Below are 23,744 nucleotides of genomic sequence, written 5' to 3'. Positions count from 1 at the left end.
GCTTCTAAACATTGGGAGCGCTATTTTCGCCAAAAATTGCATTTTTGACAGAATTTCGACGTTACCACCTACAGTAGTGCAGACAATTTTAGAAGGCCGTATAAAAAAATTTGGGACACCAGTGTGTCTATTGTCCTTAAAGGGTTCACTGTGAAATCCATGTAAGTCCCTAATTCCTAAATAACGAAATCTATTGAATTATTTGCTTTTAATATTTAATTCTAAAAGAAATTTTAATCAAGTTTAAAGCCCATGTAACATTGCCTTCAGCTTGAGAGGGTTAATTCCGTTTTCGAATATTATTCATTTCCAAAGAATGAATTGCCAACATTTAAAAAAAAAATCTTTTAAATCAATTGGCCGCAGTCAAAAAGTTCACAAAAATCTTACCTAATAAGGAGTTAGAGAAACTAACACTTACCATGTTAATACGAAAACGTCAAATTAAAAAGCTTCGAGTCTTTAACCCTTTAAGGACTATTGGAACACCGGTGTCCCATGAAGAAAATAATTTTTCCTGACTACCTAAAGTTATTTTTTGATTATCTTTGTACGTAATTGCAAAGTAGAATGTAGAAGGAATCTAGGATATTTTTTGCAAGTCTCCAGCTATTTGCTATATAGTAAATTTTTAAGCTAAAAAATGACGAATTTTTAAATTTTGATATTGAAAATTGATTTTAATTTTTTTTTATACTACCAATTTTTTTTAAGCAAAACCGTTTCGGAACAACAAACTACAATACTCAAATATAATATTTTTCATTAGAGTGAAAATTACCATAGTCCATGGTATCGTTAGAAAAATTACTTAATTTTTTTTGGCTATTTTTGTCCCTATCATTCATAGAGGCAAGAGATACACTGAATCAGAATCTGTTGACTTTTCAAAAGTTAGATGTAAGACCTTTCACTGATTTTGTTTATCGGTTTCATTTTTATTGCCGATTTTCGGTCAGCGAAAACTGTCTCGTCATTAAATGGTTAAAGGGATAAAGCTTGTGAAACATACTCCCCAATTCTTAGATAAAAATGATTTATAAATTATGTAAATTTTTAAATTTAAAGACTGCTTTGTATATCTCAACGAAAATCTTTAAAGTGTAAAACTTCTTTACGCCCCTAAGCAACGTAGCGACCCAAATAGGCTCAGGCTGATCCTCGAGAATATTTAACCTGTAAAATTTGGCAATAAAGATCCAAACCCTAATTTTCTCGATTTACCCGAAAATCCCAAGTCTTTATCTCTAACCGTTGAGCCTCTAGGCGTGATAACTACCAAACAGATGGACAAATAGTGTGACGTCAAGCACCTCGAAACTTGAAATTTCCGCATATAATTTACTGCGCTCTCTCTCTCTGTAGATTTCCAGTAGTAAAATTGAAGTTGTATGTCAAATATTTTAATAGGTACAACCTTCCTTAAGCAGTCTGCATTTTATGGCATCTACATATTAGAGAAATGTATGTCTATATTGAAGAGTTTTTTCTACACAGGCATATAGAATTTGCTTCAATACGCACATAAATTTCTCTAATGTGTAGACCACCATTAGACAAAATTTATTGGAATATTAGCTTTCAGTATGTAATATAGACAAGGATTGCCTACACACCCTACACACTACAAAGATATATTGACATAAAATTTCAATATTGAAAAAAAATTGTCCAATGTGTAGGCAATTATTGCAACATTCATTTCAATATTGAATTTTTACTTCAATGTTACATTGAAATGTTTTTAATGCCATAAATTTGCGTGTAGCCAGCTTTAGTGTTTACATATCATAAACTTTTCTAGAATAGTAAATGTTCGAGTTAGCAAGTTTCCACTGTTATGGTTTCTCAAATTGTCGACTTTACATTACAATAATTCATTTAAATTGGATTTTAGAAATAACTGTTATATGCATAAAGTGACTACTATTTAAATTTATTGTTTCTGTGCAAATTGTTTTAAAAGAAAACCACCGCATGCGTCATAAAGAGTAACTCGATATCAATTTTTATGCGTCAAAAAGAAACACAACTGAATATTCTGTCCTTCCCGCACCCAAAAGAACATCCACTAAAAATCTTTTCAATCGAAAAATAGACAGATAATGGAGGGAAAAAAATATTGAGAAATTCTTCAATTGCCTATGGGTTCCGATTGACTAACCCCAATAGAATCGGAATGGCCTTTTATGTTGGAACAAAAGGAGGCAACAGCTGACAACAAAAATATTTTCACAATTTGCCCAAAATCAGGCCAAGAAATTGTCATATGAAACAGAAATTCCCGGAATAATCCACTCAATGAATAATTCACATAAATTTATTGTTACTCTCAATGGGACTTCTTGGCTCAAGTGCTATATTTCACTTTAAAATTCTCAATAAATTTCAAAGAATTTTCAAGTGGATTTAACCATCATTTTAATTTTAATTTGAGAAAGAACCTTTCAGGTATCCTGTATATTCCAGGAATAATATCAAATTTACAACATCTATATAAGTTATAAATGTTGAAAAATTTCCTCTCTGACTTTTCAAGAATTCAAGAGTCATTTGTAATTCTAAATTACTTCTTCAATTCTTGAACAAGTTGAACTTCCTTCTCTGTGGATTGATTTTTTCACAGAAAACACCTTTCTTTAGTAGAAGAAAATCCTCTCTTTAGATAAGGGAAAAAGTTACAGACAAATTCAGCGACAACAACACGTCTTCCAGAACAATCAATCATTTTGCTATAATTTCCGAAACACCAAATTGCGATAAAATCACATTTTCCTGCACGTTGGGAAAGTCTCGTGAGGTTTTTTTTATTGCTCGAATTCTACAGAAAGGTCGATTGTACTATTTCAATTCTTCAATTTATGTACAAATTTATAATATATTACATCGAAGGAGGATACATTTTGGTATAATTTAAGGAAATTAAACGTTTTGAGAAAAAGTTTTGAATATTCTTTGTCCGTCCATCTGCCAGTTACTTATATTAAATCAGTGAAAAAACGGTGAGAGATAGTGACATGGGGTTTTCATTGGATCTAACACTATAAATCAAATTTGTAATTGTTAATTAACATAATCTTAATTTTTATAATAGTCCTCTTCACTTGATTGGATAAACCAGGAGTTTATTTAATGGCATAGAATAAGTGTTTAATAAGTACTTAATTAAGACATTTTTTTAGGTGATAGTAAGGACATCTGGCGGCAAAAAGTGAAAACTAGAATAGAGAATACGATGGCCACATGTTGATCATTAGATAGGAAGAGATGGATACATAAAACATGTCAGAAAAGCATAACCTCTAAATGTAATCAAATGTATGCTTTTAAAAATAACACTTTTAATCTTTAAATCTTCAATATATACTTTTAATAAATCTATTAAAAGTGAAGATTAGTGAATTGTACGAACGTACGGAGCCTATTTTGATTTGGTAAATTTAACAGCCGTCCCAGCAGCTTTATTTAGAAGTGTAATTTTGCCCTCAAGTATTCCAAATTTGAGTCTTTTTTGTTGTGCCTCCTATTTGCTATATACGGGAGCGTCAATTACAAAAAAGTGTCTAATATACTGTCAAAACTTCCCATTATAATATGTTCCGGGAGTATAAGTTGTCTAAAAGGATTATAAATCACGATAAAATCTCTCTCTAATCCCACAAGAATATATAATTCGAAAATGAAAGGTACCCCAAAGTATGTTAAATTCTATTATTTCTTCTTTTTGGCTTTAACTTTAACTTTAAGTTTAACTTTACCAAAAATATTCACTATTTTTTCTATGTGTTCATCATTAAGATAATAGGTTCTCACTTCTCACGCACCATCTTTATGTAACTTAGAGTAACTGCTTAACAAATTTTATTATAGTCAAAGCCTATAATTAAGTACTTAACAAAAATACTTTCAAATGCTTTATACAAACCACTTAATTGAGGTCTTTTACTAAGGCCTTAATTAAGTACTTATTCTTAAGACTCAGTCATATGATATTGCTTCTGCTATTCGCCACAAAGTGCTGAAGTCTGCAATGGCAAAAATAAAAGGATCAAATTGATCCTTTTGAAAAGAATGGATCAAATTTCGAACTCTGAATGCACATTTATCATAATAGAACATGTTAATTTGATCCATTCTTTGCAAAAGGATCAATTTGATGATTTTATTTTTACCAGTGTGTCTCATTTCCGTATATTTTTGAGCAGTTAAATGTTCCACAATTCCTTAAAATTAAGTCACTGAGTTAGTAATTTATTAAATACTTAATGTGATACCCGGGATATGCAAATAATTTTGAATCACTAAATCAGACGATACTATAGGCCAAACTTGAACTGTGCTAAATTTCGGACAGGTTGTAAAATCGGACGGACATTTCTTTTATTTCTCAGTATTGTATAATTTTTTTTAAATCCCTAGAAGTTGCGTGTCTTTCATTAACCAAATGTTGTAGAAAAACCCTTGGAAGAGTTCTATATGGTCAAGGAATTTAAATATACTCAGTGTCCGATATAGCACACATGGCACTATGTTTAATTCAATTTTAAATGCATTAAGAATATTTTTTGGAAAAATGTTAAGATAAAATACCTTTCAAGGTTCCAAACAACAAAATTTAGTAACAAAAAACTTTAATAAGAAAATATTAGGACTTTTGTGGGACATGTCCGAAATTTGGCACAGTTTCCCTAATTCGCCCAAAAATTTGATGTGAATATTATTTTCAAAACATCGAATTTTTAACTTCTAGCATTCCGCGAAGTCTTAAACACATGACCATCCTCTTCTTTCAAAGGTGGAACAAAAAATTAAGCGACAAAACTTTCATTTAGTTTAAGTTTAATTGAACATAGTGTTTGTGATTTTTTGCTATATAGTGGAAAAACTTTTAAAAACGGGAAAATTGTCAAGAACAAAAATCCTGGAAAAGACATTGAGTTGTTCTTTTAGTGTGGTTTTTTTTTTGCAATCCCTCCTTATCTCACTTGACAGTCCTATCAAAAGAGATTTTTCATTCACCTCTTGAGAGAGCGAGCGTCAAGGCAGGGGGTTAATCTGATAAAAATCGATTTCCATCGTTTACACACATCCTCCTTAACTGTCAAGTACATCAATGAACTAGAGAGAGAAAAGGGATAAAAAATTGTTGATTTTTTCATCAACACAGCAATTTTTTTGTGTCCGTTGTTCTTATCTCAGCAACAACATAAAAGGAAACACTTCATATTAATCCCCATGGAAAAGTGCTCTGATATTACCATTCTGCATGGATTAAATCACATATACTCAAACATATTCCTCGTATAGCAAAACTTCTTTTACCAACAACAAACCATTTCTTTTCTTTTTTTTTTAATAATTTCACAAAACATCACGAGGAAATACCTTAAATCATAACATCATAATTTTCTCACAGAGAAATTATTTCATAATTATTTTTCATGCTCTCTCTCATGTAAAAGAAAAAAAAATTCCAATGAAATGGAAATATGAATAAAAGAAGGGTGAGAAAGGGATTTTTCTCTAAGAAGTCACTTCACGTAACTTCAATTATGTTTGAAGTTTACATTTAGATTTATCTCTCTCAATTTCCGCTCAATTCTAAATACTTTCAGCATTCATTCTGCATATTTTCTTACATTTCTGCACTTTATAGAGCATTGAGACAAAATATATGATATTCATCGTGATGTAGTAAATCTTTCTGTAAATTATCTGTCAATTGATGCCATTTTTCACATAAAGTGCTAAAGATAAATTCTCAAGACAGAATTTATGAATTATAAAATAATATACAATTATTTTATCAAAATCTAACATAATCACTTTGACATCCCTAAACAATTTTCCAGGTAATCAATCAACTGGACAATGGTTCAATGGGTACTTTCCCCTTTAAAATCCCGCGGAAGTGTGTCAGCCAATGACCTGAAAAGCCACTCTCTCAGGGATTTCCATTAAATATTCCACAAATCCCCGAATGAAAGGAAAAATGCAAAAAAAAACAACCCTTCGATCTAAATTTAAAAGCCCCCTTTCCTCTCCCGGAACTCTTTTGTCATGCATGAGATTTTGCTATGGTGGCTGTTCATCATCCTCGCGCAGTAGTTGATGGTGAATTTTGAATTTGAGGGATTTCACCCTCTCTCCGGGGAAGGTAAAAATAAACTACGAAAGCACGAGCAAAGCAGTGAATTGTGACACTTGGAATGCGTTCTCTTTTGCAAAATTGTCGTGTTCTGTGGCAGAAAACAAACCCATTTGGAGCTGCTGAACAACCAGGCGACAAGGTGACTGAACAGCTCAAATAATTGGTTTAGCAATATCACAGGGGGGCAAAATATAATAAATACAGGGTGAAAAGTAAAAGTATCAAATAACAAAATTAAATAAAATACTTGAAGAATTAAATAAACATCTGAAAATTAAGAAAATCTTGAAGAACTTGATTAAAACCGTGGCAAAATGGTTTCACATAAAATTAATTGATTGAATTGATTTATTGTAATGTTTATTTTAAGCTCAACCCCTATATGGCTTTAAATTAATTTAGACTCATTTCAATCGGTTACGAATTACGCTTTTTATATCTCTTCAAAAACATTTAACCTTGGAGAACCGTTATAAGGAATGATTCAAGGTCATTCTCGTTTATGTATGAATGAAAAGTTGAGAGTACAAAATCACACAATACGTTTTTGTGATTATTCTAAAAACACAAGATTTCAAAAAGAAAGAGAGGTATGTGGCAAAAATGAAGGTCATGTTAGCGACAAAGAGTCAACTTATATAGGGGCGGTTCTCAAAAGACCTCAAGTCACTATCTCCAACCGTTTAGCCTCTAACACTGACTACAAGAACACGAACTGACGAATAAATAGAAAGACGTCACTTTTGTAAACCATTTAATTTTCAGAGAAGCTATTTGAACTGGTGCGTTAAGTTGAGATTTAACTATTCCAAAATTGGAATTTAGGATAATTCAGTCTCAATCTAATGCAGCTGGGCCTTAATGAAACCGTTTAGATTGCGGCTTTGGATTGGGACTGAATTGTCCCAAAATCCAATTTTAAGACAATTCAATCTCAATTCGATGTGGCAGTGTAAATGGCCGCATAGATAGACATTGGTTCTTGTGGGGCGAAAAACTAAATTTCGCGGTGTCAAAAAAATAATGGGTTACGTCTCTGTTTGTTGAGCAAGTTACCAATATGATTGAACAGAACAAAATATCGTTCTCTTGGCAGATGAATTTAAATTCAAAACTCAGTTTTAAACAAGAGAATTTAACATGTTCTACGTTAAAATCTTTGTATAATTGCTAACCTTCCGTTTAAACTGTCCAAACATTATGTGAACAAATAACCAAACGTGAACTATTAGCTCAAATGAGTGGCATTAAAGGAAGCATTTTACTTTCCTAAAATTGAACCTTTCAAGTAGACGATTTCTGATGAAGAAATTGTGGTAGAACAGACTAGCGCAGAATTAGCCAACAAATTATTTTTTATTTGCGTTTAGTTTTTTGGAAGAGAAAATTTTTGAAACATAGTAATAAAGAGAGAGGTGTTTATTCTGAATAAGCAGCAGTGGTTTGCTCAATATTGCTACCAAAGCAAAATATGGCATCCTGTCTAATTCTACCCTTGGCTACCCCTGGCTAATTGACCTCTGGTTACCCCTACTTGAATTTTGTAACGTGACTCTTCGAAAATTTACTTATAATATTTAAATTTAAAAAAAAAAAAGAATTTTCCTAAATTTCTTGTTTCTTTCATGACCTTAAAAAATTGCAGTAGCTCTTAGGGAGAAAGAGGGGGTAATTTGTAACAAATTACAATTTAGAACATTTGAGATTTCATGACTGTTTCAGATTAAATTTTAAATTTAATGTGTTAAATTTTAAATTAAACACTCAATTTTTCCTATGTTTCTGAATAAATGTGACTCCGCAATATATTTTAAAAACTGTGCAATTTCCCCTAGTTTTTAAAATATAGGTGCGATTAGTAACATTTATTGAAAAACATAGGAAAAATTTAGTCATTATAAAGCTTTTACCGTGCAAAGCATGGGCACTTTCGCCTATTTGGGCGAAAAATTCACTTTCGGCGAGATCTAAAATATTGGCTAGCCTTTAAAACTAATAAAAATCGACATCCGAAGTAACTCCTATTGCCTCTACATATTGAAGGCAGTTTTCATCAAAAATGTATTTTTATTTAATTTGACTTCTCCTCCTACAGTGTAAGCAATTTTTTAAAATATTTTTGTCGAAAATTGCTCCTAATGTGTATAGGGCTTAACCTTTTCAGGACTATTGGATGTCACCGGTATCCCAAAAAACGAAATTTTTCTTAAAGCCATTTGAACCCAGCGAGCACAGTTAGCTGAAAGAGGCAGCCTTTTCAGCAAAGTTTTGCTGAGTGGTTTAGCAAATGTATGCTGACCCTTGTGCTGACCGGTCAGCAGTTCTCAAACAAAAAGTGCTAATCAAATATGGATATGGCACTACCTCGCGAGCGTCACTTTAAGGTTAACAAAATTTAGCTGAAAATAAATATTTTCACCTAAATTAAAATAGGTTAGTATTTGGTGCCCGCCGGGAAGTTACGTTGTGCTATAAAAAGTCAGAAGTTTATTTTGACTCTCTCGTCCCTAAAGGGTTAAGGTTATATCATGAGATAAGAAATATTTCACTGAGATTAAATATTTTATTGGGAAATCCAGTAAAATTTGCATCTTTAAATAGTGTGCGGTGGTGCCCGAGCTTCCCCTAATGACGAAGTTTTATTGATATATCGACTTGTCAGAATATAAGTCGAATGTTTGCAAAATTCGTTTTTCTCGCTTTTCGGATACCCTTGAGAGCCCCTAACTTCCCTGTGAATATTATACCGTGAAGTTAATTATTCCCAAAGCTATGGGGATTTTAAATCTTAAAAATCCTATACTCAGCATGTGAAATCTCAGCTTGAAATCTCTCTTCTGTAAAGTTGGGCATTCACGACTTAGGGTAAAGGCTCATAATTTTATCCAGTTTCTTATCTTGTACACTTTGAGGATAAAATTGGACACTAAAAATAAATTGATTAAAATTATGGATTTTTATTCCAATATTTGATGAATAATGAATTAGGTGAGATTCTTAACAATCTCACCTACTATAATCCTAACAAAATTTCATGTCCTCCGATCGCGCTCAAACTTGGCCAAAATGTGTTTCGCCACTTCCTGATTCCGAATATATATGTGGCTAAGTTACGTTCCCGGCCGGCCGCTCTTTGGAGCTTAATAGCTCCTAAACTAAAAAAGATATCGACTTGCGGTTTTCGGCAAAGGTTAAATATCATATGAAAATTGCAACATGGTGCATTGACCCCCCACCCCTCCTTCCGCCATTTTGAAGACCCCCCTTTTTTGTTTTCTCAATAGCTCTGCCCCTATGGCATCGAGCGGGCTCAAATTTTAGTATGTTATAGCTGGGCCTTAGAGCTTTCCATCAATACCAAACTTAAGGTCCCCCGACCCCCCTGACCTAAGCTATAAGGGTCCAAAAAAAAATTCTTAAAATTGCCATAACTCCGGTTATAATTGTCAGAATTTAAAAAATGAGGGCTTTTTGGAAAGCTCTCGTGAAATGCCACTTCCTCTTCTAACATCGCAAGTTCATAAAACCACCGCTAGGGGCGCTATTATTAAAAAGAAAATTTTTAAATCTTAAAAGTTAAATAACTCAAAAATTCCTTATGCAATCGGGCTGAAGTTTTAGTATGTTGTAGCCGTTGATTATACCTATCAAACAAAAAAAACCATAAGTCGATCCATAGCCCCTGACCCGAGCTATAAGGGGTCAAAGTTCGAACATTGACCGGCCTCTATCTCCGGTTCTAATTAACATATCGACATAAATTTTACCTTTTTGGTTTCGTCTCGATGAGCACTTTCAGATGGAAGTTCAAAAAGTCACCACAGGTGGCGCTGTGATAGCGTCAAAATTCATCGAAATTCAAAGACATTTTTCTCAAAAACGGCATTGTGCAAGTTAATGAAATTTTAGTATGTTGTAGTCCAGTCTAGGACGTTTCCAAAATGGTGCGTATGTGCGCTGTGGTTTCAATAGAACCGGAGATATGAGGGGTCAAAGTTCACGAAATTCAAAAAATCATATCTCCGGTTCTATGTGACCGATTTTGATGAATGAGGGCTTAAACGAAAGATCTCACCAAATGCTACAACTTTCTAGAATATTTGAACTTCGTGGGACCAACACCAGGGGCGCCACAGTCGAAAAACCAATTTCAATATCACATAACCTCAATTATCTCGACTGTCGCTGAACCGATTTTGATGATTACTTCGACATAATTGTAGAGCACATTTGTCTCTACATTTCGTCCATACATCATTTTCCGGTCAGACTACGCTATCACTCCGATTTTGCCGTTTAAGTGTGAAAAAATTGATTTTTCCCATATTAACGCTTTGAAATCACTCAGATGCCAATTTGACTGCCTCTACTCCACCAAGACACTTAAAATAGGGTTTTAAATGGAAAGTCCCACAAAATACAACAATTCTTTGATATAGTTGAAGTTCAACAAATGACTACTTGGGGCACTCTGGATGAAAAAACGAGTTAAGAAACAAAAAACCTCGATTATCTTGGCTTCTGAGTAATCGATGAGATCATGTTCTATGGAAAAATTATAGAGAACATTCTGGTCTACATTTCACCCATATAACACTTTTCTGTCAGTTCATCCAAATCCTTGATATTTTGGTTTAAATACAAAATTTGTATAATTTCACGAATTTGATTCAAGATAACTGAATGGCGTCTCCCAACTTCAGCTCTAAATCGAATTTGCATGCACTCCGAGTTAGCTCACGTTAAGAATCTCACCTACATAAGCCGGTTAGGATTATCTGTCCCTTTTATCTAAATATTTGTTCTTTTTAGAAGATTTTAACACTAAATATGTTAAATTTTGGATATGATTTGAGTTGAAATTGCTTTGTGGAAAATTCAGTGTGAGCAATTGCTTACGAGAAATACGACAGAACTTTGTGTTTACTTCAGTCTTATTTAGCTGTGGTGAAGTACTAATAATGTTATTTCGCTTTTTTGAGTGATACTAATAATCATTGAACATTGTGTTGATTCACGTTAGTGGTGATTTGCACATTTAACCTGAAGTGAAATTTGCCTTGTGAATTAGATTTTTCGTGTGAAAAATGGGCAATTTTCTACGAGGTTCCCAAGTTAGGTGATAGTCCTTATTTTGGACAGGTGTTTTTCTTTCGAAATTTCGTGACGTTTTAGCTTTTGTGATGACTAAGTTGTGTAAATGTACAAAGGAACATCATCTCTACAAAGGAAATGTAGTGAGAAAAGCCATAAAAGGCTCCCAGAAAGGCCAGGGAATGATCGAATTCGCACGTACTTGGAGTACCGAAGTCAACTCAATTTAATGAATGATATGGAAAGTTTCCGGGCTTCTTGTGACATTCTACGTTTCCCTTACATGAACAGGAAGAGGACTTGGTAAGATTGGTTCATAAAATGAAGAACAATAGGCATCCTGCTGAGGCGGATTAGCTGTTCAAATTTACAGCCAAGTTGTCCAAATTAATAACCAAGTTGTCCAAAATTCGAGTCAAATTCACCTCTACATATCAATTCATTTTTAAACGTATTAAGACTAATTTTAGTAAAAACAAAGACAATAAACCCTTGCCAAGTTTCTAAACAACCCTTCTAAAGAGCAGACTGTACAAAATTATGAGCCTTTGCCCTATTTGTTTTATATTCTCAAGTTTATTTTATAAACTGAAGTTCCATATTTTTTGCAACTAAAACTAACTCATTTTAGGTTAGGATTTATATAACCTCACTTTCAGGAAAAAGGTTCAGTTTTAAACTAAGGATTTTTTTACGAATTTTAGCAAACAGAAACATATTTCAAATTTAAACAAAATTTTAAAATCATTTCCGTGATATTAAAAACACATAAATAAATAATCTCTAGTTAAAAGAAAAAAGAACAAAATGATTTAAAAACAATTGGGAAGCACCCTGTAAATTCCGTGATCTCAATTTTTTTTCTGTAAATTCTGTTGTACACAATCCGGGAATTATCGAGATGGGGGTCAAAAAGAATGCATCGCGAGGGGGATTCTTTTGGGGTTGTTGCTGGGGAATCTTGTGCTGTCGATTTCAGGGAGGAAATGGGGAGGATGAGGTTTTTATTGATTTTCCAGGGAGCGAACTCATAAACAGACCGGAAGAGCGTCGCCGGGACTCAGTCTGACCCCCTATTCCCAATCCAACTGCCACCCAGTCCCCTAACACTGCCTAGGCTGTCTAAATGGGGATTTACTGTGGATATCTGGGCGTTCGAAGGTCAATGGTGGAGGAGACACTCCCGGAGTCTGTGCGGAGAAATTGCGTCGCTCGGGAGACAACATCTCTCCCAGCATCGCCACCCAAATCGATAAAATGAACAAAAATCCTCACCGTTCAGATCTTTCGTGAGTTGGGACCTCGTAGACATTTTGTGAAACATTTGGGTGTCCTTTTGAGCTCCTCTTTAGCCACAAAACACTATTTTTCTTCTTCCCCTTCGCACAAGTTTTTTTTTGCACCCCAAAATGAGTGCCCCAGACTTTTGGCAAAAAAAACTTTTCTGGGGGATTTTGCACAAACTCCACCGATTTCCAGTCACTTTGCACGGGGTATTTTTCTTATCTTTCACGCACTCTCCGATCACAGCACATTTCACAACAACACCCTTTTTGCTTTTCAGGCTTTTCTTTACATTTTCCACCCGCGATACGCGAACTTTACCAAGCGACTTTTGCAGAAAAACTGTCGAAACTGGCAGAAAAATTGACCGCACCACCCTGAGTTTGTTACTATTGTACGTAGAAATGAAAACTTTGGTAAATGATTTGTGCAAACTTTAGCAGGCTTTGAGAGTGATTGGAAAACCAGTCAACTGCAATTCCTTTGAAGAGTTTCCGTGGAGTTTGCGTGAGTTTCCTGCTAGAGGGCCAAAAAGTGTGTTGTTTGAACGTCATGGCACTGGAGAAAATTGCAAAATTTCGTCTAATTAAGAATACAAGTAAGGTATTTTCAGTTTAATATTCTTCCCAGCATCCCTTGGAATAGTCCTTAGAAGTTTTTGCATGCTATTAGGTGGTAGTTTCGGTAGAAAATCCGTTTGCGTTTCTGAGAAAGCCTCACGCACGCCAATTTGACAGCTCTGTCGTGAAATTTATCGCGCAATAAACACCGCAAAAACTCGCGAAAAGTTGCAAAAAATGAGTGAAATTCCACCGGAATTGGACACAAGTCTGGCGGATTCTCTGCATGAGCATCTGTCGGCGGGAAGGGTGAAGGAAGCTTTGGATGTTACGGCAGATAATCGATTTCATGCATGTCTGAAGAGCAATTGCTCCGATACAATAAGAGTTCTCACAGAATTCCTCACTACCAAGACTTTCAATGAGAATCCCGAGGTCTATGGGGCTTGTGAGGATATATTGAAGACTGTCACGAGTGTGGCAGCTCCTCAGGAAGTCCTCCTTGAACTCATGGCTGCAATGGAGGAATCCTCTTGGGATCAGAGCTTATTCAAGAGTCTCCTGAAAGCGCTACAATTGTGCATCCTGAGACTTCCGGAAAACAAGATTTTATCCATTGACCACGCCCTTAATGCAGTTTTTAAGCATGTGGTTTCTTTGTCTGCCGAAAGCACTAGTCACTGTTATTCCGAGGAGAGGCAAAAAGTGCTAGAGAGTGATAAAGAAGTCACAGATTTTTTGACCAGGCACATAACTCTAACGTTGTTTTTGGAGCCACTGAGGGAGGAGTTTATCAAGGTTCCTCTGCCAACACCAATAAATTTCCCCGAGAAATCAAAACGGAGTGTCTTGATAAAGTTTCTCATGAAACTCCTGGGCAAAGGATCCTTCCCAAAGCTCCATTTGAAGGCTGAAGAAACGCCAATAAATACTTACACAAGACAGTGCTCAGGTTTCTACGTGGACAGCATTACTGATCTCCTCGGTGGAGATCCCTTCAGCATCCTGCCCTGGATTGAAGAGCGATTCAGATGGTCAGGCAAAAAAGACAAGAAAACATTCTGTATTTTCCTCAATGAGGTTAAAATTCCCTCAACGAGTCTCATGATATTTTTCTATGTGATCTTTGTTGGCAAACAAATCCCTTCCCAAAGCCCCAAAATCTACTCCCCGATCTACATCTTCGAAATCATTCTCTACCTCATTACGTCCTCCCTCGAAAATCCCTACAATGAGGTCAAAATGAAGGCTGTGGAACTCCTTCAAGCTTCCCTGGAAAATCTCGAACTCAAAGCCCTTAAAACCAATCACCTTGAACTCCAAATTCATGCAAATCTCTGCCTGAGTCTTACAAACTTAATGATTTACAATGAATCCGAAGACATCCGGAAGACTTCCATTGACACCTTCCGGAGCTATCTCAGGAAATTTGACGATGAGGGCAGATTTGTGATAATTGAGAAGCTCTTTGACAAATACCAACACGATGCCAGTAACTTCAGGGGCTTCCTCACGACACAATTCAAAGATTTTGTGGCAGAAATTCTCACCACGGAAGAGAATCGCTTTCCTGTCCAGGACAGATTTGACAGAATCTTCAATCGTCACTTAACCACCCTCCGCGATCGTGAGACGACAGATCTCGTCCAGGAAGCTGAAGCAATCATAGCATCTCTCAATACAATTCGCTTCCTGGCTCTCAGGGACCTAAAGAATTGCACCTCGTTCTGGGATCGCGTACCAGAGCTCCACATCAACTACCTCCATCACATCCGGAAGAGTCTGGACCTCGGAAGGGCTCACTACGAGGCGGAAAAGATCAAAATCGAGAATAATGAAGATGAAGACATCTCAGAGAAGATTTCAGTCAACATCAGAGAAAAATCACTGCCCAAGTTGTCCAAGAAGCAAAAACTCTTCGTAATGAACAACTCTCTGATGAAGCTGGATCTCATTGAGAGTGTCCTGGCCAGGGTCAATGAATGTCTCAATAATGTTCCGGAATTCTTGGCAAATTAGCTGTTGGGCAATTGTTGACAATTTCTTGCATTGTTTACCTTTCTTCAGTAATCAATCTTAAAAATTGTTTAATTTAATCCTGTTAACTAAACAAAATGATTCAGAAATAATTATTTGCATTTAATTTTTTTTTTTAATAAAAATTTAACAAATTATGTTTTAATTTATTTTACTGGAATTGTCATTTTAATAAAAAAAATAATAATAGTATAATATAAGAGATCAATTTTCTTCATTATTTATTTAGATTAAATCGAAATTTTCAGGTTAGGTTATTTCTAACCTCAAAAGTGCTTTAGAAAGTGTTATATTTATTTCCGAATTTGTAAAAACGGGATTTCCTGATTAGCTGCTCGCTAGTTCATTCACTCACTGAGAGAAATTCGAAAAAGTTAAAATAACATTCCGGAAATGTTAATTTTACCCTGCAGTATTGATCCAAAATCGCTGTAAATATTACCCTTTTTAAGTGTATTAGGGGTTAAAGTTACCCTTTTTCATGTTGATTTCACCCTTAAAAAGGTGTAAAATTAACATTGAAAAATGTTGATATATTTTTACACCTAAAAAGTGTTAAATTTATGAGGAAAAACAGTTAATCGCACCCTCTTTTTTTCTCAGTGCTGAGAAAAAAAAACGGGGGTGCCATTAACTTTTTTCCTCATAAATTTAACACTTTTTAGGTGTAAAAATATATCAACATTTTTTTAATGTTAATTTTACACCTTTTTAAGGGTAAAATTAACATGAAAAGGGGTAACTTTAACCCCTAATACACATAAAAAGCATAATATTTACACCAATTTTGGATCAATACTGCAGGGTAAAATAAACATTTCCGGAATGTTATTTTAACTTTTTCGGATTTCTCTCGGATTTCTAAAACCTAAAAAATAAATCTACAAGGTAAAAAAATTCGGCATTTATTTGTTCTAAAAATTAGCTCGTACACGGACACCATAATTTTTGGCACAATCTTGTTCATTTTACGAGACTCAAAAAGATAATCAATATTAGTGACAAATTTGTTCCAAAATGTAGCTCGTCCACGGACACCGATAATTTTTGGAATAAATTTGTATCTTCTAGTCTAGGAGAAACAAAAAGATGCCCAATATTAGTAACGAATTTGTTCCAAAAAATAGCACGTCTAGTATAAAATCGTATTCCTTCCTCTCACACTCAGTCACCCGTCACCAAAGCGAGGAGGAGGACGCCAATGTTGTGGCAATTTTCGTGCTACATGGTTTCACTTTTTTAATTCGAGATTCCCTTTTCGTCATGCACGTGTCTACAAAACATTCTTAAGTTGATTCTTATTTGATGTTCCTTATGAACTTTCGCCACCGAAATCCATCTCGACTCAAGTATAGGCCTTAACTGTAAGACGAAATCTTTTACACGAATTTGTTCCCGCCAATGGGAACAAAAAGATTCTCCATATGAGTAACAATTTCGTTCCAATTATCTCATCCACGGACACCGGAAATTTTTGGAGCAAATATGTTACAGATGTAGAAATAATATTGTTATTAAAAAAAATGTACCAATTTGTTCCTGACAGTGGGAACAAAATAGCCGAGTGCAAAAAATTCTATTCTAACTTTCAGGAACAAATTTGTATAAAACGAAATCAATTCAAATTTGTAGACAATCGTGTCAAAATGGTTCCAAAAAAAAAACTCTAACAAAATTGTATAACTATATTTCGTAACAAAACTGTAAAGAAAACTTTTTAGAAAAAACAAAATAATCTTCTCTAGGTACAAATTGATTCCAAAAAAATTTATTCCAAGGAAAACTTGTTCCAATATTTTGGTCAGTGTCCAAGAATTTTTACCGTGTTACCTTAGTCAGATTTCTTAAAATGTAGAATTTTGCATGAACAAATTTTGCTACTTTTATTCTGCTCTAGACACTAAAAAAAATTAATAGCAAATAAAACTATTATTGTCACTGTAACTGCGTTTTTTGTGATGCTATACTCTTGCGTGACTTAAGAGTTAGATTAAATAAAGCAAAATCGTCTGAAATGAAATGCCAAAGTTCATTTAAACCTTTAATGTACTTTTGAAATTAAAATTTAATAAAAGAAAATTTCTGTTAAAGATTTTTTGGAGAATCTAGAGGTTATGATTCTGGCACATTTTTCATAAGTGAGGTTATACTACGCATAACCTAAACTTTTTGACTTAACCTATTATTTGATCAAATTAGAAAATGAAGCCTGTTGTTCCTCAGAAAAAATTAAAAAAAAAAAAATGTTTTCCTTGCATCGTTCAATGCACTGAGAAAAAAAGAGGGTGCGATTAACACTTTTTCCTCAGAAATTTAACACTTTTTTAGAATATATCAACATTTTGTAATGTTAATTTTACACCTTAGTAAGGGTAAAATTAACATGTAGACGGGTACCTTTAATTCCTTATACACCTGAAAGGGTAATGTTTACACCGATTTTGGATCAATAATGCAGGGTAAAATTAACTTTTCCGGAATGTTATTTTAACTTTTTCGGATTTCTCTCAGTCAGTGTGCCTTACTTTTAAACCAGATTCCAATTTGAAAAATTAAAGATGTGCGTGCACTCTAAATTAGATTGCACCAAATTCTAATTAGAATTTATTTTATTAAATATTGAAGTTTAAATTATGCGAATATTTTGAAAACCAACAGGTAGTTTGTTCTCTCGGCTCCTGGTTGCCTCCTCTGTCGAGACGTTCTTACCTACTTCCCGGAACTTTGCGCAGAGGCTGGAAAGCTCCCCACGGAGACCCATAGTGTCCCTTTCACGGCACTTTTCTAGTCAGAACACCACCAAAATCCCCTCGGATTCCCTTGATGATTTCAGGGCTAGAGAGGAGGCCCGAGAGGCTGAATTTGAAAAGCAAAATCGTGCTGAGGAAGCTCAGAATGAGGCCAAGGAGTCTCCCGTGGACGAGGAGCAGGAAAAGGTGGATAGAATGCGTCAAGAAATCCTCAGGGCCGCCTTAGAATTTGCCCCGAGTGTCGGATGGACACGAGAGGCTATTACGAAAGGTGCTGAAAGCATTGGGTATCCGGGAGTTGTGCATGGAATGTTTCCGGATGGTGGGGTTGAGCTGATTCAGTATTTCTACTCGGACTGCAATGCTCGTCTGGTGGAGTGGCTTCAGAAGGAGACTGAGGGAGTGGAAAAAGTGCCCAATCCCAGTCAATTTGTCTGCCGTGCCATTGAGACACGTCTGAGGATGCTCCAACCGTATCTGTCCACCTGGCCACAAGCCATCGGTATACTCTCTCTGCCTCAGAATGCTCCTAAAGCTCTCAGCAATCTTCTTACTCTTGCCGATGATATTTGCTACTACTCAGGAGATAGAGCTGTGAATGTGAGACATTTGCCAGAATTCTATTCCCTGGCCTGGAATTGATCCCAATCTCTTTGAGTTGCAGATTAGCTGGTACACGAGACGCGTGGGTGTTGCAGGGATTATTAAGATTACCGAGCTGTATATGCTCCAGGATAAGTCAATGGATCATCAGGCCACGTGGAAGTTCTTGGAGAGGCGCATGGATGACGCTGTCTTCCTGCACTCCTTCTTCATGCAGTCCGACGAGGCAAAGAATCAGATGCAGAAAGCCATCACGACCGCCTTCGAAACGGTGAGTCAATTTTCACAATCAGTGGTTCTCAAACTTTTCCAAAGGAAAAATAACATTAGCAAATTTTGAGATTTTTTCAAAATTTTGGAAATTCATCAAGTTTGGAAAGCTATTTATCAAGTTTATAAATATTTATTTATGAAATGATTTGAATGATTAAAATTATTATTTGAACCCTTTGAAAACTTTTACTTTGATCCCGATTAGATTATTGTTTTTTTTTAAATTTTTTAAATTAATTTGAGACAATTGTAAACTCAATTTATTTTTATTATATTGCACTAAATCGGAAAAACATTAAATTACTTAGTAATAAGCCTATAAAAGCTTTTGGGATTTGCGATTCTTTTATTGTAAATCCGATTGGAGTGCAGTGTTGAAAGAAAATTCGAAAATATGGCGTAGCAATTAGTCCAGAACTTACAAAACTTTTTCAAAGTCTGAAATATCGTAAACACTAGACGGATTCTCAGGTATGGCTCCAGTTCTCAGTATACTTAAATAGCACTTGCAATGTGTCAAAAAAGAGGTATACAATTTTGGTCAATAGATTGACAGATTAATCAGTAAAAGTCTAATTTAGTCAGTAAATAATACAAAATGCTTAGTAAAAAATTCTCAGTTTAGTTGTTTAGTACAACATTTTAAGCTTAGGTGAGATTCTTCACAACCTCGCCTATTAGAATCATCACGGAACTTCGTGTTCTAAGATCGGCTAGAAAACTTTGTCCAGTTTTATCAATTTCTGATCACGAATATATGGATGGTTAAAGTTTTCTCGTTCGTCAGTCCGACCGCACTTTATGACTTAATATCTCATAAACGTATTATCATAAACGTAATATCTCATAATCGGAAAAGGTTATAAATCAGGTGAAAATTGCAACTTGGTGCATTGACCCCCTCCCCTCCGATTCTTCCTTCAACCATTTTGAACTCTCCCCTCTATTTTGTTTTCTCAAAAGTCAAATTCGCTCAAATAGAACAGGAAATATGGCGTTTTAAAGTTCATGAAATTTTGATCCCTTATATCTCCGGTTCTATTGCAACCACACCGAAACCACGCCAACTTTTGTAAACTTCATAGCCTAGTCTACAACATTCTAAAGTTCAACTTGCACAATGGCGTTTTTAAGAAAAACGAGCTTGAATTTTTAAGCTATCGAAGCGCCAGCAGTGGCGAGTTTTCAACTATCTTCTGAATGTGCTCATCGAGACGAACCTTCAGGCAAACATTTAAGTCAAAATGTTAATTAAAACTGGAAATATAGGCCGGTCAGTTTTAAAACCTTTTAAACTTCGACCCTTTAGCTGGGATCAGGGTTATCCGAATCCCAGCGATCTTGTCTGACAGATGTAAAGTGCAGCTATAACATACTAAATTTTCAGCCCGATCCGCGCCATAGGGCTAGAGATAATTAACTTAAATATTACAACATTTTCTTTTTAATAAAATAGGGGCGTAGTGGTTTTACGAATTTCTGATGTAGAGGGAAATGTAGTATTTCACGAAATCTTTCCATAACGCCATCATTGATTAAATTCGGACAATTAGAACCGGAGCTAGGCTCATTTTTTGAAAACAATATTTTGGCTCCACCTAGCTCGGGTCGGAGTGTCTTAGTTTTCTTTTAATCGAAAACTCTAAGCCCCAGCTAAACTATAACATTGAGGGAGGTAGGACTATTTTGAGCTGTGGGACTGCATTAACATTATGATATGATTTTTTGCATATTTTTAAAGAAAGTTGGACCTTACTGTAATTTAATTTAGATCCACAAGTGTTTTGTCTATCTAAATTACATTACGTTAAAGCCCACTTTCCTTTAGAATTAGGGTAAAATGGTACAAGTTGGACAGGGCTTTTTTTCTTGTTAAATTTAGTACTTCATTTTTATTTGTATATTTTTAATGCTTTAGTTTTATAATTTGGTTCCTTGTGGTTAAAAACAAATTTTGTACTGTATTTATCAAGAAAAAATCCCTGTCCAACTTGTGCCGGGGAATTGTCCAACTTGTAACACAATGTCTAACTTGTATCACTTTACTTTATGCGAAAAAAATCTACATCAATAGTCCCACAGCTCAAAATAACCTCACCTATCCCTACTAAAATTTCAGCCCGATCGATGCCATAGGATCTGAGTATAACGTCAAAAGATCGTAACATATAACCTAAATTATCTCGACACCCACTAACCCGATGATTATACTTCGGCATGATTGTAGAGGACATTTTTATCTATATTTTGTCCAAATATTATTTTTTGCTCAAATTGTGTTATCTGTCTGATTTTGTCGTTTTAGCGTAAAACGACAAAACCGGACCGATAAGATCAAGTTTTGGAGTTTTTCGATTTTGAGTTGAATTTTAGGAACGAAGAAACGTGTCGGCCCAATTTTATACGTTGCAATCACCAAGAATAGTTCTCTCGACGCGATTATTTACTCCTAAAATTCAAATAAAAATCTATTTTTACCCATTAGTAAGTATTTTCGAGGATCAGCCTGAGTCTGTTTGGGGCTTTAGGAATTTTTAAATAAATATAGGCATAGGGGAAAGCGGGCTACCTATTTTTTTTCATTGTGTCATAAATGAATTTGTCCCATTATAATACTATATTTTGGTAGCTAATCCAATGTCTCAAGTTTTTAGAAAAAAAAACCATTGATAAAATCCATAAGGAACATAGAGAAAAAATTTAATTGTTCGAAGCTTGAGTCGTCCGAAAGTAGCGCACTTTCCCCTATCCCCGTGTGAATATGTGTATCAGATCGATTTGCAGGTGATACATGATTACAATAACTGTGATCATGAAAGAATGACAAGTAATTCCAAGTAAATGTGACGTTCTCTTGCGATTTCTAAAGAACAAGTATAAAAATAATTTTTATCTATTCCTATTTTTCAAAATCTAAAAAAAGTTGATCATAAATTTTTAAAAATAGATCAACAAAATTTTAAATTAGGAATTTCCTATCTCAACAAAATTAAAACAATTAATTATACTAATAAAATAATTACGACTATCAGATATGTTGAAAAAAAAAGGTTGCGTGTAGGAAGAATATAAAATAATTACCGTTTAAATATTTATAGGTAATTAATTGAATTTATCTATCGAATAATTTCAAGATTGCACCTCCTGAAATACTTTTTGTTTGTCACAGTTTGAGAACCACTGAACTGTGGAAGGAGTTTCATCTCCTTTATTTTTCTTTTTTACTTTCAGGGAAGAAATATGCTGGGATTGAATTACAAGCGATAGTGAATGAGAAAGAAAAAAATGCTTGAATAACGTTTAAAATGTTTATTCACTCAGCCAAGTTTGTGGGCTTTTTCCGGTGTTGGGCTACCCAGGAAGATAAGCCTGGGAGAAAAAGCCCCAAGATAAGGCGGATAAATTAGATTGAGAAATAAAATTAGTAAAATATTGTTACAAATTCTCATAGAAGTTCTCCCGGATGTAGTCTTTGAGCTTGCTGGGCAGCGGTAGTTGTTCCACGTTGTTCATGTCAATCTTCTGGCGGATGATGAAGCGACAGAGGTGCTGGAGCGATGTCACTTCGTAGAAGCGATTGATGGGAGTGGTGAGACGAACGGGAAATGGGGGCAGTATCTCAGAGCTGGTCTTTACGTAGCAGAAGACACCAGTCTTGGACTTTGACATGGTACTCTCGATTAGGTCTACAATGGTCTTGTACCGATCGGATTCAATGTGCCTGGATGGGCAGAGGACAAAACGGGGAATCTTTAGCTTCAGAAATATTTTCTTTGGGCAGGAGGAATCAAATAAAAACTAGAATGGCAGTCTCTCAGGGATGTCTATACACTTTCGGGAGGGTATATTAATAGTTCTTGCCACTTACCAGTATCCATTCCTGTAGTCTATGCGGCTGTGGAGGGTACAGCCGGCACTCCGGAAACTCAATGTGAATTGGTATTTGTCGGTCTGGGAGTCACGCACCAGGAAGGATCCATTGATTTGCGATGTTAACCTCTTCTGGGCGGCATTTCGCGACAATGGACCCCAATACCATCCGTATTTGGCCAGGATTAGGCGCTCACTGCTCATCACTTTATCCCGGACTTCGTTCATGTTCACGTAAATGTTACTCGTACGATCAGGGATACTCTCAGCTCCTGGACTACTAGGCGGGGATTCCTGGCCACTTGGTGGTATCACAGGTACATCCAGATCCGCTTCCGGAAGCGGTTGGGATGGACTTGGGGTGTCCACTGTGAAAGTTGGCAAAGAGCCACTCTTCCGGGGTCTCGAGAAGCGTCGCTTAAATCTCTTTCGCAGGGTGTAGAAGATACTAGGACCTGGATATGGACCTTCCAGCTGATCACGCCTCGATGGTCCACTGGTTAGGGTGTCCGGAAGCCCCTGAAAGTCACTTTGGTTCTCTTTGTTGCTCTGCTTTCCCTTCTTGCGCCGTGTTAGCGACATAAACCACTTGAATTTGTACGGATTGTCGGCATCCTCACCAGCGGACACCGCCTCAAAGCCACCACTCAGTCTTCTGCCGTCCTCATTGTTCATCTTTGATGGTATTTCATGCGAATTTATGAGGATTTTTCAGGGTTTTCTCACCAAAGAAACACATTCACTGCACGACATTTTCTTCTTCTTCTTCAACTACTTTCTCAGCTTTTTCCGGCAGATGGCGAAGCTAAAAGTCAATTTAAACCCTGACCGTTATTTTTCCCGCCAAAATCCCCAGTAAATTCTCGAGAAAATTCCGTTTGCAACTTCTAATTTTCCAATTTTTCCCACAAACCTACAAATTATTCAAATAAACTGCCACTCTACAACAATTTACTACACTTTTCCCTCACTAATTCAATACAATTGTCCACTGATTGCCAGGAAATTCTTTTTTAAATGGTATTTGGCAGTAACAAAACGTTTTAATTGAGAATTATTATTAGGCATACGACCTCAAATTTCAGGAATTAATAGATCTTTGGAGGAGGTGTCGACAGATTC

The 23,744-nt window shown here is 35.4% G+C and overlaps 4 protein-coding genes across 8 annotated transcripts in view; 2 read left to right on the top strand and 2 right to left on the bottom strand.

Moving 5' to 3' along the window:
* The window catches only part of LOC129804192 (F-actin-uncapping protein LRRC16A), a 75,898-nt gene extending 62,957 nt beyond the window's left edge, over positions 1 to 12,941 (bottom strand). For 2 of the 5 annotated variants that reach the window (XM_055851289.1, XM_055851290.1), the window contains exon 1: positions 12,521 to 12,915. In XM_055851289.1, the coding sequence (XP_055707264.1) occupies positions 12,521 to 12,569 (49 nt within the window). In that variant the 5' untranslated portion in view covers positions 12,570 to 12,915. Of the gene's footprint in view, positions 1 to 12,520 lie in introns of all 5 variants that reach the window. The other 3 variants (XM_055851283.1, XM_055851284.1, XM_055851285.1) reach the window with 3 other exon arrangements.
* A 59-nt stretch (positions 12,942 to 13,000) lies between these two features.
* Positions 13,001 to 22,194, top strand: LOC129804195 (ubiquinone biosynthesis protein COQ9, mitochondrial). Its single transcript, XM_055851298.1, has 4 exons — positions 13,001 to 13,127; positions 17,785 to 18,476; positions 18,541 to 18,750; positions 21,984 to 22,194. Exons 1-4 carry the CDS (start codon positions 13,082 to 13,084, stop codon positions 22,017 to 22,019), a joined length of 984 nt encoding a protein of 327 aa, XP_055707273.1. The 5' UTR covers positions 13,001 to 13,081; the 3' UTR covers positions 22,020 to 22,194.
* Positions 13,127 to 15,323, top strand: LOC129804193 (uncharacterized). Its single transcript, XM_055851291.1, has one exon. It carries the CDS (start codon positions 13,327 to 13,329, stop codon positions 15,106 to 15,108), a length of 1,782 nt encoding a protein of 593 aa, XP_055707266.1. The 5' UTR covers positions 13,127 to 13,326; the 3' UTR covers positions 15,109 to 15,323.
* On the bottom strand, positions 22,047 to 23,395 carry LOC129804196 (suppressor of cytokine signaling 6). Its single transcript, XM_055851299.1, has 2 exons — positions 22,621 to 23,395; positions 22,047 to 22,473 (listed from the first exon to the last, which is right to left on the bottom strand). Exons 1-2 carry the CDS (start codon positions 23,295 to 23,297, stop codon positions 22,188 to 22,190), a joined length of 963 nt encoding a protein of 320 aa, XP_055707274.1. The 5' UTR covers positions 23,298 to 23,395; the 3' UTR covers positions 22,047 to 22,187.
* Between the last annotated feature and the right edge of the window lie 349 nt (positions 23,396 to 23,744).

Source organism: Phlebotomus papatasi, chromosome 2 (genome assembly GCF_024763615.1).
Source record: "Phlebotomus papatasi isolate M1 chromosome 2, Ppap_2.1, whole genome shotgun sequence".
Classification (NCBI taxonomy): Eukaryota; Metazoa; Arthropoda; class Insecta; order Diptera; family Psychodidae; genus Phlebotomus; species Phlebotomus papatasi.
This window is presented reverse-complemented; position numbering and strand designations above follow the sequence as displayed.